Source organism: Vespula vulgaris, chromosome 21, assembly GCF_905475345.1.
Source record: "Vespula vulgaris chromosome 21, iyVesVulg1.1, whole genome shotgun sequence".
NCBI classification, from domain to species: Eukaryota; Metazoa; Arthropoda; class Insecta; order Hymenoptera; family Vespidae; genus Vespula; species Vespula vulgaris.
In genome coordinates, this window is record NC_066606.1 from 1,409,211 (window position 1) to 1,428,415 (window position 19,205).

The 19,205-nt window shown below is 31.4% G+C and overlaps 2 protein-coding genes across 13 annotated transcripts in view; one reads left to right on the forward strand and one right to left on the reverse strand.

The window, feature by feature from the left end:
* LOC127071361 (juvenile hormone esterase-like) overlaps positions 1 to 14,628 on the forward strand; it is a 28,594-nt gene extending 13,966 nt beyond the window's left edge. The window contains exons 2-9 of one of the 5 annotated variants that reach the window (XM_051010548.1): positions 4,795 to 4,994; positions 5,816 to 6,104; positions 6,749 to 6,934; positions 7,280 to 7,482; positions 7,580 to 7,751; positions 7,973 to 8,290; positions 8,407 to 8,551; positions 8,692 to 9,219. In XM_051010548.1, coding sequence (XP_050866505.1) covers positions 4,842 to 4,994; positions 5,816 to 6,104; positions 6,749 to 6,934; positions 7,280 to 7,482; positions 7,580 to 7,751; positions 7,973 to 8,290; positions 8,407 to 8,551; positions 8,692 to 8,860 — 1,635 coding nt within the window. In that variant the 5' untranslated portion in view covers positions 4,795 to 4,841 and the 3' untranslated portion in view covers positions 8,861 to 9,219. Of the gene's footprint in view, positions 1 to 4,688; positions 4,995 to 5,815; positions 6,105 to 6,748; positions 6,935 to 7,279; positions 7,483 to 7,579; positions 7,752 to 7,972; positions 8,291 to 8,406; positions 8,552 to 8,691; positions 9,299 to 9,649; positions 10,313 to 10,498 lie in introns of those variants that run through there. The other 4 variants (XM_051010549.1, XM_051010551.1, XM_051010546.1 and 1 more) reach the window with 4 other exon arrangements.
* LOC127071363 (calcitonin receptor-like) overlaps positions 1 to 19,205 on the reverse strand; it is a 100,002-nt gene that overhangs the window by 26,226 nt on the left and 54,571 nt on the right. For all 8 annotated transcript variants that reach the window (XM_051010557.1, XM_051010555.1, XM_051010559.1 and 5 more), the window contains one exon: positions 14,883 to 14,993. In XM_051010557.1, coding sequence (XP_050866514.1) covers positions 14,883 to 14,993 — 111 coding nt within the window. The remainder of the gene's footprint in view (positions 1 to 14,882; positions 14,994 to 19,205) is intronic.

The following is a 19,205-nucleotide window of genomic DNA, read 5'->3' on the forward strand; positions in this document are numbered from 1 at the left end:
GAGATCACCCTGGTTCGATCGTGAAATTATAGTATAAGGGATAAGATTCTCTCAAGTACATAATATACATACGTATCACGTATACGTCAGTCCGATGGAAATCTACAGAATTTATCGTGTTATCCGTCATGATTCCCTTACTAACGTCCTTAAAGATGAATTGTCGAAAATATAAAATTTTCTCAAAAAGAAGGAATTGGACTTTCAAATCGGTTCGTTCCAAAAGAAAAAAAAGAAAAAAAAAGAACAAATTCGGAGAGATATTACATGAAGATAAACAACGAAGCAATTTCGTAATATATTGTAACAATTGCAAAATTGCAAGGATTAAAAAAAAAGAGAGATCAAAAGATCGACATATGTGACCTATATGACGATAAAATCGAGCGAAATATCTTGATTCCTGAAATCGATAATAAGTATATAACTTTTCTAAAAGTTTTAATGGAGATTTACGTTAATATTACAAATGACATTTGTTATCGATCAATAGTCGAATTTTTAAAAGATGTATACATTAGAGATAATCGTTGGTTAAAACATATATGAACTTTCGATTAAGGTTCGATAATAATAACGGAAGTAATATAATAGAGAATGACAGAGTGATAATATATGTATAGGAAGGGTGAATCAATGAGTTCATTGAACGATTTAAAGCAGTAGCCCTTCAACCAACCATAGAATGGGGTGGGGGGGGTGCGGTTTAGAGGTGTGGTGTAAATGCCCTTCCATTCTATGGTAGGAGCGGTTTCCAGGTGCGGCTTTGATACTTAAGCTTTGATACATTGTTTCAAAGCATATTGAGGTTTCTCTCTAACGTCAAAAGCCTTACTTACATCGATATTCGATGTAAATAATGAATGGAAATTCTAATTCAAAACATTGAAAGCTTTGTAATAAAGTACTGGGAGAGGGGAGGAGATGGATGAAGGGAGAAGGTAAGGGAAAGCAAAAGCAAACACGTTGAATTCGCCTAACGTTAAGTAAATTATACCTAACGACATCCCTACTGTCCACGAATATATTAACATAAGATTGTTAGAATGTTGAAATCATGAATATTCAATGTAACCACGTGACTGACTCCTCCATCGTGTCGAACACTTTGATCAACATTGCGAACTTGATTCAAGTAGTTTACTATAATCTATTTACCGAGAAATTCGAATTGTCTCTATGTATTATCCATCGGCGGATTTAATCTTCATGGAAACCGCGAGGTTATAAATTTTTTTCGTCACTCGTTTAAATAAATCTATTATGCAGTATATACGTTTATATATATTTTTTTATTTCAACTCGTAAAAATACCTAAAAGGAAAAATTGTATATACATATACACAGACGCAGATACGAACAATGAGAATATGTACATATATATCTACACCGGTGTCATACATTAAATTAAAATTGATTATATCTATAATATAAATTTATATTATCGTGTGAGGTCGGCCTTTATCGTTTGCACGATAAATCCGGGACACTGTTATTCTAATGGTCGTGTGACATCAATCTCAATATAATAAATCTTCAATTATTATATTAAAAATATAGAAGTGTACAAAAGTATTAATGTTCGTTGTTATATTAATGTTCGTATTAAATATTCTATTCCAAAAAGAAAAGAAAAAAAAAAGAAACTTCTTTCCATTATCGTTCAACAATGTTAAACGATCAAGATAGTTATTATGTATAATTCATTTTGTACATTACATAAACGGCTAGACAATATCGTCGATATTCGATATCGAGTCTTTTCAATGTACTTACATGCTTTTATATCAACTTCGAGAACAGCTGAAAGCACCATTATCGCTTCAATTGCACGCGTGACGGAAAACATCGATCTAAGTTAGATCGAGATTTTTCACATCCGCCGGCGACACGATAGTTATAGATCCTACTTTCTCGCGCGAACGTTCGATCGAAGAAAAATGAACTACAAAAAGTGAACGAGAGTACGATTAAAAAAATTATATCGTTCTATGACGTTACCATTGATATAGGTAGACCTAACAATTTTTTATTTTATTTTATTTTGTTTATTTCTAATATCTTATTTTATCTCAAGGTCATATATCTCTTTACCATACTTAGAAATAAGATCTCATTACTTCCGAATTTTCCAATCTTTTCTTCGTCTTTATTCGTTCACTTTGCTTTCTATGATCGCATATCGTTTTGCTGACGGATGCGTCGGTATTTTTTATCTTGCAAGAAAAGATTTTTGATTTGTGCCATCAAGCATATTTCTAGAATTTTCTCTTGCGATTCATAGAATTTTGTATTGCGATGATAAAGGTATTCTGAATAAAACGAATAGATGTCTAGTCATATCTATGTTATATCGATGTTCTGACGTTGCACAGAACAGACGATCTCATTTCATTAAATTGATACCTCGTCTAGAAGGAAACGGTATCGAAACAAAAAGATAAATTGAACAATGAGAATCTGCCAATCTATATCGATTAGAGAATTCTCTTTGCGAAAATCTATTGAGAATTTAAAAAAAAAAGATAATGAAACATGAACACCTCTCGAAAAAATCTCATCCTTTTTTACTTTTTTTATTTAATATAAACGAGAAGGTTATGATAAGATAAATGAAATACAAATATTTCAAAACAATAAACAAAAATTTTGAATGGTTTTTGAATCGAATAAATATTAATAATATCATTATTTTTTTTAAACTTTTGTCCCATACTCAGTTTTACCTTAATAACTACAAAATGATAAAATGGATAAAAAAGAGAGATAGAGATAGATAGATATATAGATAGATAGATAGATAGATAGAGAGAGAGAGAGAGAGAGAGAGAGAGAGAGAGAGAGAGAGAGAGAGAGAGAGAGAGAGAGAGAGAGAGAGAAAGAGTTACGAGAATAAAATATAGAAAAAAATAAAAAATGATATTCGTTATTAAAAATTATATTCGTAACATATTCGAATATAAACCGTTCAAAAGTCCGATTAATAAAACGTTAAATTTTTATTTCGATGATATATACGATTTCCTATAAATATCGAAATTCGTATATATTAATACGTACGTTACTGCACGTAATATTCCCATAGTAATGGATGGGGGGAATAAAGAGAGATGGAGATAGAGAGAGAGAGAGAGAGAGAGAGAGAGAGAGAGAGAGAGAGAAACTTTGTAATAAGTAACAACGTGTTTAGCACAACGGTCGCGTATCTCTCATGATACGTTGTGCTTAATTAATTTTAGTAATAAAGATCAAGCATACATTGAGAAAGATCATCCGTTTCAATTACGAATATATTTCATAGTGCCGGATATTACTTCTCATTCAAATAGAATATTACGTAATTAAAAATTTTTATCACGAATGTATACGTTCTTGTATCGAAGAGTTAAAAGAAAGAAAAAGAAAATATATATATATATATAACAAATGCGATAAAATATATAAAAAAAACAATTGAAACGATAGCTTTTAACTAAAAACATCTAATTTTAAGTTAAACGAGCTTTAAATTGACTTCAAATTGCTCCGAGCAACGAATTAACGTTTCTACTTAATGACGCATAATCTACTTTTGATTATTCCATTTCAATACTATTAAAGATAATAACAATTTATATTTTTTCCCATTTCATTCGAAATAATTAGGAAACTCAGGGTTTTCTTTCTTTTTTTTCTTTCTTTAACGAGGCAATTTTTATGAATTGTACAATACTTATTTACTTGTTGTCTTCGAGTGCTTCGTAAAAATGATTTAATGTGTATTACATAGCGTGATGGTTTGCAGCATACTTATACGCGCGTTGGTTTTAGGATCTTTTTTACGAGTAATTCCGTAATGCTTGACAATAAAATAAATCTAAAAACACACGCATTTCAGTGTTTCGTATTTTCGATATTAACGATTTGTAAAGTTGTAAATTTTTTAATCGGATATGAAAGAAAAAAAGTTTAATACAAGCATAAAGAAAATGTAATATTATGAAAAAAAAAAGAAAGAAAGAAAGAAAGAAAGAGTTTATATTTGAATGACAAGGTGTCATACATTTATACATTTATATCCGGCGAATATTAATTTATCGTGGGGCAAGAAAAAAAAATTTTAATCTTTTAATAAAACACCATATATATATACACGAAGGATAAGCTCCTTACAATTTTAACATACGTTTCTTTCGAAGTAATATCGAATAAATAGATAAATACACAATACTTATATCCAATCGATACACGCTTGACCGACTTAATTCTTCCTTCTCGTTATAAAAGATAGAAAGTTAAAGGTATCTATTTATGTATCTTCATGATTTAAACATGCTAAACGAGTCTTCGTAAAAGTAAAAAATGTTTATCAACCATCTATAATCATATAATCGTCATAAATAAGTTCGTTCGATGATTACATTATTAATCATCTACTATTATATATCATATAAAATCGTATATTAAAAAAATAAATGAGTAAGAAAATAAATTATATCACTTTTAGTAAGATAATGTATTCCATATATTTTTTCTTTTTTTTTTTTCTTCATTTACGTTTATCATAATGATTTGATCGGAACAATACTCGTCGACCTAAGTTTTCTTTGCAATGAATAGGATTGGCTCGAGATGACATTCCCGTTACTTTCGAGCCAATCTCTCCCCACTTAGTTCGAATGCTTGTAGATAATACTGCACGCAAGCAGAGAAACACTGGGACTCACGAACGAGTGTTGTTAGTGATCGGACGTATATATTTTCTATTTTTCTTATTCTTCTTACCAAGTGAATTTTGTTTTTGTATATACATAGATACATACATACATAGATAGATAGATACGTACATTACACGGATACATATGGATCATCAACAACAAAGACCTGTGTTGTCTCTTAAACAAGGAAAAATTCAAGGTGTTATCGAGGATAACGTTTGTGGTAATAATGATCAGTTTTTGGCATTTCGAGGAATACCTTATGCGAAACCACCGATCGGCAAGCTTAGATTTAAGGTATGTATAACTAATTGAAACAAACTTTACTTTATTAAAAGAAAGAAAGGAAAGAAAAAAAATTATGTATCCAATAAACTTTTCTTACGAACAAAGGTCAAATAATATCGTAGCATTGATCATTATTATACTATGATTTTTACGATCAAAAAATATTAAAATCCAAGAAAAATAGTTTTTCTATATGTGTGTGTATGTATAGATACACGTATTTGTTAACTTTGTTAAGTAACATATAATACGTTTCTTTTATATTCTGCTATATGATAAATTTTGATTATGCAATTACGAAGTTATATAATTTCAGATTAATAAGAGCTCAACGTAATCTATAAAATTTCTGTTTATAATAGTTTATTAAATTTAAGTGTTCCATTTCTATATCCGTCTTTGTAAAACATAATAAAATATTGCGATGTACAATGAAGAACAATTAAATTTCTCTCTCTCTCTCTCTCTCTCTGTCTCTATCTCTTTTTTTTTACATCTATAATAGTACACATTGTCTATACATTATAAGTGTTAATTTATTCTTACAGTCAAAGTATACTTAGGTATTTCAATATGAATCTTAATGAACACGTATATCGATAATCCTTTAGCATAATTTTCTTTGGAATAATTTTCATGATTATTATAGATATAATAAAAAGAAAATGCATATTTATTCTCTTTTAAATCTCACTTGTATCATTTTTTATGATTCATTGAATCTTATCTCTCTTTTTTTCGAGGTCTATTTAAATCGTTAATTCAAAAAAAAAAAAAAAATGCACCACACATCTTTTTTTGCATTTTTCTAATAAGCAACGATACTTTAGGATCCATTACTCCCAGAAGGATGGAAAGGTATAAGAGATGGTTCAAAATTCGGTAATATTTGCATTCAACTAGCGATAACTGGTGAAATAGTAGGAAGCGAAGATTGTCTCTATTTAAATGTCTATAAACCAAGGAGAATCGAGATGTCTGTGAAATTGCCAGTAATGGTTTGGATTCATGGTGGTGGTTTCAATATAGGATCAGGAAACGATAACATGTACAGTCCTGATTACATCGTTCGTAAGGACATCATACTCGTCACGATCAATTATCGACTTGGTGTATTAGGTGAGTCCATACGAATATCATTTTGTTCGATAACATTATAATTGCAATTATAATTACATTATCGTAAATATCGAATTAAGTCGAAACGATATTTCTAAACGAATAATAATAATAATAATAATAATAATAATAATAATGATAATAATAATAATAAAAAGAAAAAAATTCCTTTTGCCCACTTAAAACGCATAATTAAAAATTACGAAATACTAAATACATAATTAAAATACATAATTAAAAAATACTAAAATCTTGTTATTAAACATTCGCAGTCCGTACTATCCATGTTGTTTCAATATCAGTTCGGAGCAGCACGAATTGGTATACGTTTCTATCGAAACACACAGTCAATCACACGCATTCTTCCTTTCTTTCAAGATAAAGTGAAAAATAATTTGGTCGATAGAACGAAAGAAAAAAATAGGAATATAGACACGTCAATGAGAAATTGACTTGTACCACTTATCACTTTTAATTTAGCATTTAGCATGATAACATTAGCATTAACATTCAGAAAAAGAAACAAAACAAAACAAAAAGAAAAAGAAGATAAATTTCAATGGTTTCAATTTTAATAAAACGAGGAACCTCGTAATCGCATTATTTCGTCCATACGTATTTATCTTGACAAAGACCTGCTTTAGGATTTCTTAATCTGGAGGATGAGGTTGCACCGGGTAATCAAGGCTTGAAGGACCAAGTAATGGCATTACGCTGGGTCAGAGATAATATCGTAGTATTCGGTGGCGATCCTCAGAACGTAACTATATTTGGTGGAAGCGCTGGCGCAGCCTCGGTTCATTACTTAACAATATCACCGTTGGCAGAAGGTAGGATTTACTCGATTTAATTACATTTCTACCTGGTTGTATCTTAACACGGTGAATTAACTCGAAACGATGATTTTTTTTTTTTACCGGTATAAAAAAATCGAACGAATCTTCATACAAACACAAAAAAGAAAAAGGTTCTTTCTTTTCCTTTTTTTTGTTCTCTTTTTGCTTCCATATCTCGTATCAAAAATTGGGATCCACGTGATAAGATGTTTAGGATCACTCTATAAATCCCTGAAATCTCGTCTTTATCGGTATCCCTTCTTCTTCTTTCTTCTTTTTATTGTTCTCATCTTTTTCTTTTTCTTTTCTTTTCTTTTCTTTTTTCTTTCTTTCCTTTAGGATTATTTCACAAGGCTATAGCGCAAAGCGGCTTAGCCACCAACTTTTGGGCTTATACATTGGATGAACCCAAAAAATACGGTTATCAGTTATCAGCGAAGCTAGGTCTCGAATCGTTCGATCCTAAAGCGGTCGTTGATTTTCTTCGAAAAGTGGAAGTTACGAAGCTCGTGAAATATCAATCCTATGTAACTTTCCCGGAGGTAAATAATATCTGGATAATTATTTATTTTCTATATAATATTCGTTTGTACGATCGTTCGTCCCGTTAAAAAATAAAACGAAAGTTTTACCATTTAGGAAAGATTAATATTCTTCTCACCGTTTCTACCAGGAGTGGATTATAAATCAAAGAATCCATTTTTAACACAACCACCAGAGATCGCTATGCAAGTTGGTATTAAGGTACCTTTCTTGTTAGGTTTTAACAGTGAGGAAGGATCCTTTTTCTTGGGTACTAGTAGTATCTCACGTAAGTCGATAATAAAATTATTATCGTTGAAAAATCAAATTTCGCTTTTGTTTGTTCGAATTAGTGTTTTTATTAATCACTAATATCATATTTTAAAATAATGTTAATGATCGATAATTAAGTATCAGGATTGATCTCGATTATATTATTATTAAAAGTACTGATCATTGATTTAAAATGTTGAACGAATAATTGTCACTAACGAACGTCTTTCTTTTTAGCTGCGATTTTGAGAAGAAATCGTCGATTAAAATCCACCTTCAAAGATTTTATATCGCCTCCTCTTGCGAGAAAGCTCGAAGAAAAAAATATCACCGTGAATGATTTCAAACGTTTGTATTTCGGAGAGAAATCGTTCGACTGCGAACCTTCCGAAAATATTATGCACTTTTTAGGCGACGTAATATTCATTTATCATATTTTTGAATTCGTACGAATGATAGCCAAGATAAATAAATATCCAGTATACTTTTACAAGTTTTCTTACGAGTGCACAAATGCCTCCTTCATGAAGACGATCATGGGCATTGAGATACCAGGTAAAAAAAAAGAAAAGAAGAAAAAACAAAAAAAAATATAGAAATACCTTTATTATCTTTTTATATTGAATAAACGTAAATCGTTTCATATTATTTTTTTATATGTATAATACTAGGAGCGACGCATGGCGACGAACTATTTTATATGTTCTATGGAAAACTTCAAAAATTGGTATCCTTGGAACCACATAGTCCTGGTACAAAGGATTACAAAATAATGGAATATTTTACACAGTTGTGGACTGATTTTGCTAAGACAGGGTAATGTATCTTTTAATTTAATTCTTCATACCTACACCACTTCTATACACACACACACACACACACACATACAGATATATATTTGTACATATATATATATATATATTGTCTATTAAACGATTATTACAATCGTTCCATAGAAATCCTACACCTATTACTACAGAACTTATTCCCGTTTTATGGGAACCTTTGAAAAGGAATACCAACGAATATAATTACTTCAATATTGATGAGAATTTACGAATGGAGAGCATTCCAATAGGTATACAAAGATTCGAGTGGAATACGATGATGAAGAACAAATTATAAGGATGAAAGATAGATGTTTCGTTGAGAAACAAATTGTATTATGTCTGGATTATATTTGTTTTCTCACTACATTCATTCTACCAGACAAACTCTCTTTTATCTTATCACTGTTACATATTCTATTGTTGTAATATTCTTATTCGATTGTAAATATGCTTGTTTTATTGGTTATTTATTATGTAATATTTATTGGTTTATCTTTTTGTAATATGTAATCTTGTTCAATAGAAGTTTAACCGTACTGTGAATATGTTTATGTAAAAAAAAAAAAAAAAGAAAGAAAAAAAAAAGGAAAAAAAAAGGGAAAAAAGGAAAAGAAAAAGAGAAAAAAGTAATAAAAATAATGACGATGACGAAAATTCTTTAAGAGAATTTGCATAAATTGATTGACAAGGAAAAAAACAAGACAAAAATATCATCACACTTGAAAAATTGCATGTAAATAAGATATATATATATACACTCACACACATATGACGTATAGAAAGGAAAGAGGTAACGTGGTTGATTGCACTCAAGTGAATGCTACTCGCCTAATGGCTAATCCATGTAGTTATAGATAACACGTTAGTACAAGAAAGAACCACTGTGTCACTTCGATCGTATTTAGTCGATGGAATCGCGAATAGACTGGCACGTTCGTTCTATCTCGTATAGTTACATTTGGTTCAATGCCGGCTTATTTTATTAGTTATTGTTTTGATCGTTAGTACGTTTCATATATAGGACGATAAATTCAAATCGATCGATTAATCATTAATCATTACATTTTGTTATTTGTGCGTTTAGAGATTGGGACTCTTGTGCGAAAGCAAAGAAGAAGAAAAGGATTCGTTCGTGAAATTCAGTGCTTCGCTAATATTTTTCAATTTGTTTTCGCGGAAGGAAAAAGACGACGACAAGGTCGAACGCCGGAGTGACGTCTATAATTAGTCATCGACGAGAATTCTGATAACAATAACAACGGTCGTATTTAACGAATTTCACGCGAAGAAAAGAAGAAAGCAGCACACGTGTAACGCGCGTTTGATTATTTTTCTGTTTTTTTTTCTTTTTTTTTTTTTCTTTTTTTTTTGTAGAAGAGATCCAAAAGATATATCATCGATCGTCCTCGTGAATCATTCTTCTTTTTGTTAAATACATGTGCCTGTGTATATGTGCGTTTACGCGTATATACATATACACACATATACCATAATCGAAATTATCATCGAACTGAAAGTCGAACGTTCTTCTTGTTGCAATGTTTCGATAATCGTCGACAAGACGTCCGCGAAAGACGTTCCTTTGTGATCACTATAATCAGAGTTTAACCGAATACCAAAGGTGGCGTTAGAAATCGTAACCGTTAGAAGGAATCGTAACCGGCGATTAGAGATAAAGAGATAAAATATAGATCGTAGAGAGGAACGAAATAAGAAGGATCTTTTTTTCGAAGAACGATTGTACAAGGTATTTTAATTATTACATTGTTCCATTTAATGAACAAAGATTGATATGCGTTTATAGATACATACATACATACATATATACATACGTACGTACGTACGTATATACGTAGATGTATGCGTGTGTATGCGTACTTAAATCGTATTAAAGAATAGGATCATAATTTGACATTTTTTTTCTGTTCTCTAGAGAAAATAATCATTATGAGTTCGGTGATGTCTTATCTCGATGCGATTCAAGCGATTCCAGGTGACACACCTACCAAAAAATATCAATGGATATCGAAATTGATTAAAGATCGTATTAAAGTCGAAGGGCAGGAATTGGATTTGAATAACTGGGGGAACGATATACGTCAGCCGTTGATACCACTTGTGAAAATAATAGCTGGTAATATGTTAAAGAAGTACGATGTGATTACCGAAGCTTTAAAATCGGAAGATTTGTTTATCGTATCGAAAGCGTTAAAAGCTCGTTGGTATTTCGACGGACGTAATAAGAACATAGTAAACGTTAACTTCTTCTTCGAAAACATCTTACCGTACGTGTCCTTGAAAGCTAGAAAACGGATTATAAAGAGTTTGTCTTGTCATTTGGGAAGGAAGCATCCGGCCTTGGCCGAGGAATTCTTTTTAGCTTTATCGAAAGCTTACGGCGTGGACCAATCTATAGTTTTATTACGTGCATGTAACGAATCATTCATATACGATGTAATCGTTCGTCATAGAATCGTAATTTCGAACAACGTCTTGAAAAAATGGTATTTAACCAAGCCGGATCTTGTAATACGTTATTTGAAACTCGATCGGCCAAACGACGATCATTTAGTGCGAAACACTCACAAGGTATCCATTCACCAATACTCCAGCTTTTTACCGATGTTAATAAAAAAAAATCTAGAAGATTTCATCGAGATTTTCGAAAGGTACGAGAGTCATCCGCCGGTGGTCAATTTAAAGTTTAAATGCGCCAATATATTCCTTAAAAACGCTAAGGAAACGTTCCTAAATAAGCCAAAGTTATTCATCAATATGATACCTCTTAAGTTGATAGACGCTAATCGCATGGAGATTATATTCCCGAAATTGCTGCCAAAGGATATAAACAAGTTTAATACCAATCAGATGTTGAAGTATCTCGAGCATTATCCAGTTGAGAAGCAGGCGAACCTCTTGTTAAAATCTCACGAAGAAATTTATAAGAAGAGCTTGTTCGACAAAGTTTCCAACGTAACGTCAAATTTACTTTCTATATTGCCGGTCAATCAACGAATCATAGAGACCCGACGATTGATTTCTCAAAACTCGAACAATTACACGTACGATTTGAATTACAAGCGTGTATGGAGATGTTACTTACCAACGAAAGAGATAATACCAACGATCATAAGCGAAATAAACAAGGCCAAATTTAGTGCGGACAGGGTGGCCTCGTTAGTACAGATAATTTATTCCTGTAAGATAAATCAGGACGACGATGCATTATTCGAGATTTTAGAACACATCAATATAAGACACAAAAACGAGGACAGTTGGTTCTGGGCATCTTTGTTCGAAGGATTTCGTAATATCTATGATCTCTCGGATTTGAGTAGAAGACATTGGATCATTATAGACGAAATTATCGAAAGGAATTACATTAAAGAACAATTATCTACGTATTATCCGAGGAACAGGTTGCTCTTAGAATCCGCAATTCGTTTTAGATTGAAGAATCACTTGTCGTTGAAAAAGATTTTAGATATCTTCGTGGAAATAGAACTGCAAAATTGGAACAACAGGTGGATAATTCAGGATAACGCTGAATATCAGAAAAAGTGTTTGAATCATATACTTGAGATTATAGAAAAGAAATTCGAAACGAAGGATCCTCAATGGGAGAAAACAAGCATGTTAAGCATGGTAAACGATCTTTTACTCGCTATAAGCAATTACAATAGACGCCACGCAAAGAAGGGAACGAATCAGCAATTGAAAAAATTGTATTTGAAAAATTATCCGTGGCTTATGGAACAGACCCGATTGATAGTCACTAAAGTACCACCGATCGAGAGTTATCTCGTCGATGCTATAAAGAAGAATTTGAAGAAGGAGGACGAAGATCTGTACAAATTGTGGGTGGTAGAGGAAGAAAATGCTGGGAACATTGATTCTGGGAAAGCATTGGCACAATTGAAGAAGAATCCGGAATTCGTCTTGAAACAATTTACTGATTATTTGAACAATTGCGAGACGAGTAGGCACGTTAAAACTATGAAACGTTTTATAACTACCAGCCGTTGGTACAAGGACATACCGATAAAATTTATGGAAGAGGCTACGAGACGTTTAAAGGATGAGAATAAAGTGTATTATATACAATTCCTAGGTATGCTCCTTTATGGCGACACTTATTCGAAAATCGTCGATCCCTATATACCTAAGGACAAAATAATCGACATTCAACAGAACGATGCCAGTAACAAACACAAGCTATTGACGAACGCGTTAAAAGGCATACTTATGTCTGATCCACCGGTACCGATTGAAATAATCGCTAGAATATGCGAGGGTGATTACTTGTCGTTGGCTTTACGGGTTTTAACGAACGTATGCGATCGAACATCGCTAATAAAGATTAAATCCTTCGCCAAGGATTTAGCCAGTAAACGCGTCTCGGTTAGAAAACACGGAATCAGGCTAATCTGTAGAATCGAAACGCTCCAAGGCAGTTCGGATTTTCTTTTGTCGCAATGGAGAGAGGAGAAGCATCATTCGATTCGCGAAGTTATAATAATGAAAGCTTACAATATGTTCAAGAAGGAACCTGGACCTACTACTTGGTCAACCTTTAGAAATTGTCTACGTGAATTTAAATTGGAGGACTGGAAAAATAAGAAACCGTTTATGTTTTTAATAAAAGATATCCCGACGGAATATGTATGTGATTTCATTCGAGAGATCATCGATATGTCGGAAAAGGCCATTAAGATCGAAGAACTCGATGACGACAGTACGGCAAGGTGGTATATAGAGAATACTGTCAGCAAGATAGACGAGGCCGTTGCCAACATTCTACCGGACAAATTTTGCGAGGAGATCATCGAGAAATATCTATTCAATCCCGATTACGTTATGAAAGATACTTTTAGAAAATTCACGGTAAACAATTTTCTTTTATTGAGGAAGGACAAGATGGAATCGAGATTCGCTACGTTGACGGGTATCTTTGTAAAAGTTGTCAAAACTGGTTGGGACGTGGCACATCCGAAAAAGTCACATTTCTTTCCCGTTAATTACACAATACGCGCCATCATACACGACGTAATATCGCACCTATTGAGCGACACTAAATACGATTTGCAAATGATTAATGGAACGTTGAAATTATTCGATATGTGTATGACGCCGGATATGGATCTGACGACATACTTTTTGTTGGTTTTGACGAAGGAATACGTCGAATCGAACGAACCGAGCGTTTTCGCATCGAAATTGTGCGATAAAATACCTGAATTGGTCTGCGAGTACAGTCCCCTTTATCCGTCCAGCATCATCGATTCCCTTCAACATTTCTTTGCGATAATTCGTATCGAAAATCTCGAGGAATTCAAATTAATCATTATAGAACACCTCATCGAATGTCCGTCCATCTATGCTAATCTGGTTGCAGCATCGAGTTTACCAATTATTAAAATACCGGCCAATGTTGCAAGATACGATGCACTGGTAAATGTACTTCGTAATAGCGATAATCGTACGATTAAAAGTATAATGTACACGAAGATCAACGCGGCCGGCTTTTACAGCTGCAGCGTTGATCAATAAAAACTAATTAATAATTTAACTTTCATTTTAATATCTTAAGCAAGTATCTACATACTGCGACGTTAGATACATATTTTACACGTTCATAAGTCTCTTTAAAAACATTATAAAATCTTTAAAACATTCTGTAAATTAACTATCCTCGAGTACAAAGTTTTCACGTGTGCATATCGTAGAACGCGTATGTTCTTTAATAAGAGCCTCACAATTTTTTTTATTATTTTTTTTCTCTCTTTTTCCCTTTACGTTAATCTACCACTGTAAAGTCATTTCAATAGATCATACTTTTAGTATCGTATAGATATGTAAATAATGGATTAATAGTAGATAGTAATAAATGTGAACAAAAAGGAGAGTGATATTTTTATACGATTTATTTTTTTTCTTTTTACTTTTTTTTATTTTTTATATTTTCGTTTATATTTACTGCTAGATTCGTTTATTACTTTTGATACCATGTATAAGATGAGCGTATGTTAATTATATCTTATTAAAAAAAAACTTTGCACGTTCCTCATCGACTTATATTTATTTCCCATATAATTCCCAAAAATAAAAGAAAATACATTGGAATAGATACTTTTCATCTGGCTCACTTTTTATATATTTTATATATCTTCATATATACATATACCTACACACATACACACACACAATAAAACATTCTAATATTATTTATTGGATAATCCAATATCTATATATGTTTTCTATCATATTCGATTATATGAGTATATAACACGTTACAAATCAAAATTAAAGGTACTTACACGATGCGTCGAATCCCGTAATGAAATCAGGACAGGGAATGTAAGCGGTAGATCCGGCTGGTGTGTCGGGCCAACAAGACCATCCATCAAATATCGTAGGACAGAACGGTTCTAAAATGATAAAGAAAAATGACTGTGATAGTTTGCTGTTATTGAAAATTCCAATTCGATTTATGAAACACCCGGGAGATATATAATATAATTACTTAACGCGAAATCATAATAATCTTTTAAACCATTTATATTCGTTTAGAAAAAAAAATATGTAGCTCGTAATTCGTGTTAACATTAACATATATATTACAGATAAGAAATGTAATGAAGGCATTTGCCTATTTTTTCTTTTTTAAAAAAAAAAAAAAAAAAAAAAAAAAAAAGAAAGAAAAAAAATCCATAGTGTTGTACATAAAATACCAAATGTTCGTTCGATGCAAGATACAATAATTATTTATTCAGATATGAAATACTAAATATTCTCATGAAAAAAAAAAAGAAAGAAAAAGAAAGGATTACTAACGTTATTTATTTAAATATAAACAAAGTATGCGTACTTAAAAAATTTGATGAATCATTAAAAAAATTTGTTGAAAATAATGACAACGTGATATTAATAAGTTGAAAAGGAAAATTTAAACGTGCTCGAGTAAGGTCAGATAATATTATTAAAACGTGAATTATTTATCGTTCGATCTCTTGCTCATTAGAGAGTCACCATTATAAAATCGATTTATCCTAGGATATCGGTTCTAACGCGCAAGCGTTCTCCTTTACCATTCAATATACGTATTCCCAGGCGTTATCTATGCAATTGCAATTTCGAGATTCACGCAGAGCGAGCACTCTGCCGACGTTGAGAAGCCATCCGGAAGTTCGTTTCGTAAGGTAATAATGATTCCACGCACGTACGCCTTTGCGTCACGCGAAAGCTTTCACAGAAGTTCAAAAGTCCTTCTTACGTATACCTTTTCAAAATAAAAAAAAAATAAAATCGCCAGAGAAAGCTACTCCCTTTTTTTTTTATTCCATTCCTCTACCCTTCCAACCTTGATAATCACATTTTTTATTCGATATATAAAGTAGTAATAATAATAATAATAATAATAATAATAATAATAATAATAATGATGATGATGATGAAAATAATAACACAATTTTCAAAATATTTATAATAATTAAGTTGCAATGAAAAAAAAAAAGGAAAAGTAACAAAATTATTTCGTATCTACAATTCGTTATAATTAAAAAACCATATGACCGAATGTTAAGTCAATGAACGTGTATATATATATATATATATACGCGTACTATATTATATGTAATTTTCCTTTCTTTTTTTTTTTCCTCGCACATATGCAATTACATATTTTGTATGATATGCAGAAGTGACGATATAAAAGACGATATGTTTTCTGCATCCGACGACCGATGATTGTCGGAAATCGTCATTTCGTGCATCATTGTCACGGTTAAAAGAATCGTATAATATCGAAATGTTTCTTTCTCAATCCTGTATTACTGTGAAAACTCAGAACGAATCCATACTAAGTATAGTATTATACTAACCACATATCTATCTATGTATCCATGTATTGTGTGAATAAAAAAAAAATCAGAGCAAGGAAATAAAATATTATTATTGAGAGAAATTTAATCTGAGAAGTTAAAAGTTTTTCCGATTGATAAAAAAATCAATAAAACAGTTATCGTATCATTCTCTCATGTATCTCACTTATCCCCTTGAAGTATTGGAAAATTTTCAACTTTAAACAACGAAAGTTAGATAATCTATTATACGTAGAAAGATCTACTCTACGATTAAAGCTCATTTCGATTATTGTCTGATGCGTCTTATATATAACAGATGACTTAACATTTGTCATAATGACACATCTTTGCAATCCTTTATTTAAAGAAACAAAAAAAAAAAGAAGAAGAAAAACTTACAAATATATATAGTGTTTCAATGAGAGTGCATAAATTTGTTTTTCCTCATCCATGTCCTAATGTTATTATTACTGTTTGATATTTTACGTATGAATGCAGTATGTAATAGATACCAAATATAAATACGTCTATTACGCTAATGGAAATAAATGAGGAAAAGAAAAAAAAAAAAAAATTGTATCAAGGGTATGATAAAAAGAAAAAAAAAAGAAAAAAAAAGAAAAAAACAGAATGAGAAATCGTTAGGAAGACTAATAAATAATGTTGAAATTTTCAATAAATGTTGCTCATTTAAATGTGAAATATAGTGATAATGATGACATTAACCATTAATTAATAGAATCTAGCTAAAAATAAAAAAAAAAATAAAATTATCGATAAAGTGTCTGTAAAGGAATAAAGAGAAAAATATTATCAGTCGACGTATGTAACACCCGACCAAATCACAACTCTCGATTCATAATGATCTACTTTTCAAGCAATTAAATAATTTTTATAAGAATGTCTCATAAATTGTACTCGTATTGTTCTTTTTTATCTGATTTTTTAAATACGTATATATACATATTTTGTTTTCTTTTTAAGAAATTGTAAAATGGTAATACGCGATAGTAAGTTCTGTTTATCTCAACATATAATTTGTAAGTGTTTAATAATTTTTGTAAAAAAAGGAAAAAGAAAAGAGAAAAAAGAAAAAAGAAAAAGGGAGAAAGGAAAGAAAAAGAAAAAGAAAAAAAAGTGTTATTCACACCTTTTTTTTTTGTTGTTGTTTTTTTAATCCTTTCGCATCGAAAATTAAGAAGCGAGGAGGGGATACGATAGACATATTGGTAATTGGAAGAATATGGGAAGGGAGAGAGAGGGATATAATGCGATATCTTTACAAATCCGCATCATTTCGTTGAGAAATTCAACGATATTAACACGAACGTCAAGTTCTGTTAATAATATATAAACGTAGTATATATTTTCAAATATTATATAAACGTACAGTAGCAATAAAAGCAAGAGTCAACGTATATTCAATAACGTTAGAGCATGACTCATGGAAAAACGAAGGTTTCTTTATCCGTTAACAATCGGCAATCTTTCAGTTTGCAGTTGCATCTTCTGCAAGGAGATAGTCTATATCTCAAAATTTTTTCTCATGGTTGTGAGTACTCGGATATCGAATCTGTTCTATCGCGTGCTGCTTTTACAAACAAGGAAAAAAAAAAGAAAGGAAAATAATAACGTGAATAACAATATTTATCTTTAATTATATCTTCATTGTAATGCATCACAGTGCACCAATATTTTCAACAATATATCTTAAAGTGAAGAAACGGTAGAAAATATTTTAGTTTGTGTGAGAGGAGTTAATGACGAATAATTAAAGAAACGAAAAAAAAAGAAAAGAAAAGAAAACGAAGACAAAAGAAAAGGAAAGAAAAAAGAAAAAAGAAAAAAGAAGAAAGAAAAAAGAGAACAAAAACACATAGTCAGCCAGTCAATGCTGATTTCTGAACTTTACGTCATTTGCGATTGGACGTTTTGATATGTAAGTATATATATAAAGCGAAATGCATGGTGAGTTTAAGTTAAATAACATCGATTGGACGTAACGAGGGTATTTGTAGAAAAAAAAAAAGAAAAAAAAAACAACAACAAAAAGGGAGGAAAAAATAGAGAAAGAAAGGAAAAGAACGGAAAAGACAAATACAAGAAAAGAAAAGAAAAAAAGAGAGAAAAAGAGAAAGAGAAAAAGAGAAAAGGACACGAAGAGGAAAAATGAAGGTGTTACGGTACATTATTTTTTGGATGGCTTTGTGTCTCACGTTCTCTCAAGGATATCGGATACTCGGAGTTTTTCCGTTTCAAGGGAAAAGCCATTTTATCATGTTCGAAGCTTTGATGAAAAGTCTCGCTAAGAAGGGCCATCAGATCGACGCGATCACTTCGTTTCATTTGAAAAAACCATTGGTTAATATCACCGAATTGGTAGTGATACCATCGCAAATGAAATTGGTCAATAACATTTCCTATGATCAAATGAGAATAATACTAACCGGGCTTCCGGTACGAACAGTGGCAACCTTAGGTGGTAATGAAGTTTGTGAAAATTTGAGACTTCCGGAAATTCAAAAATTAATACACGAACCATCGAAGAATCCACCGTATGATGTCATTTTGATGGAGGTTCGTACATATATGTATTCCTTTTACCTTTTTATTCTTCTTTTTCGTGCCGTTTTCAAAATAGAAGAGATAAGTACGTTTTTGCGAGCTCGCATCGTCGAACGTCTTTTTAAAAAAAACGCTTTCTAAAAAAATATTTTAGCCCTTATGACGTATACATTTCGAAAATTTCAATAATACAATCACAAGAAGAAGAAAATT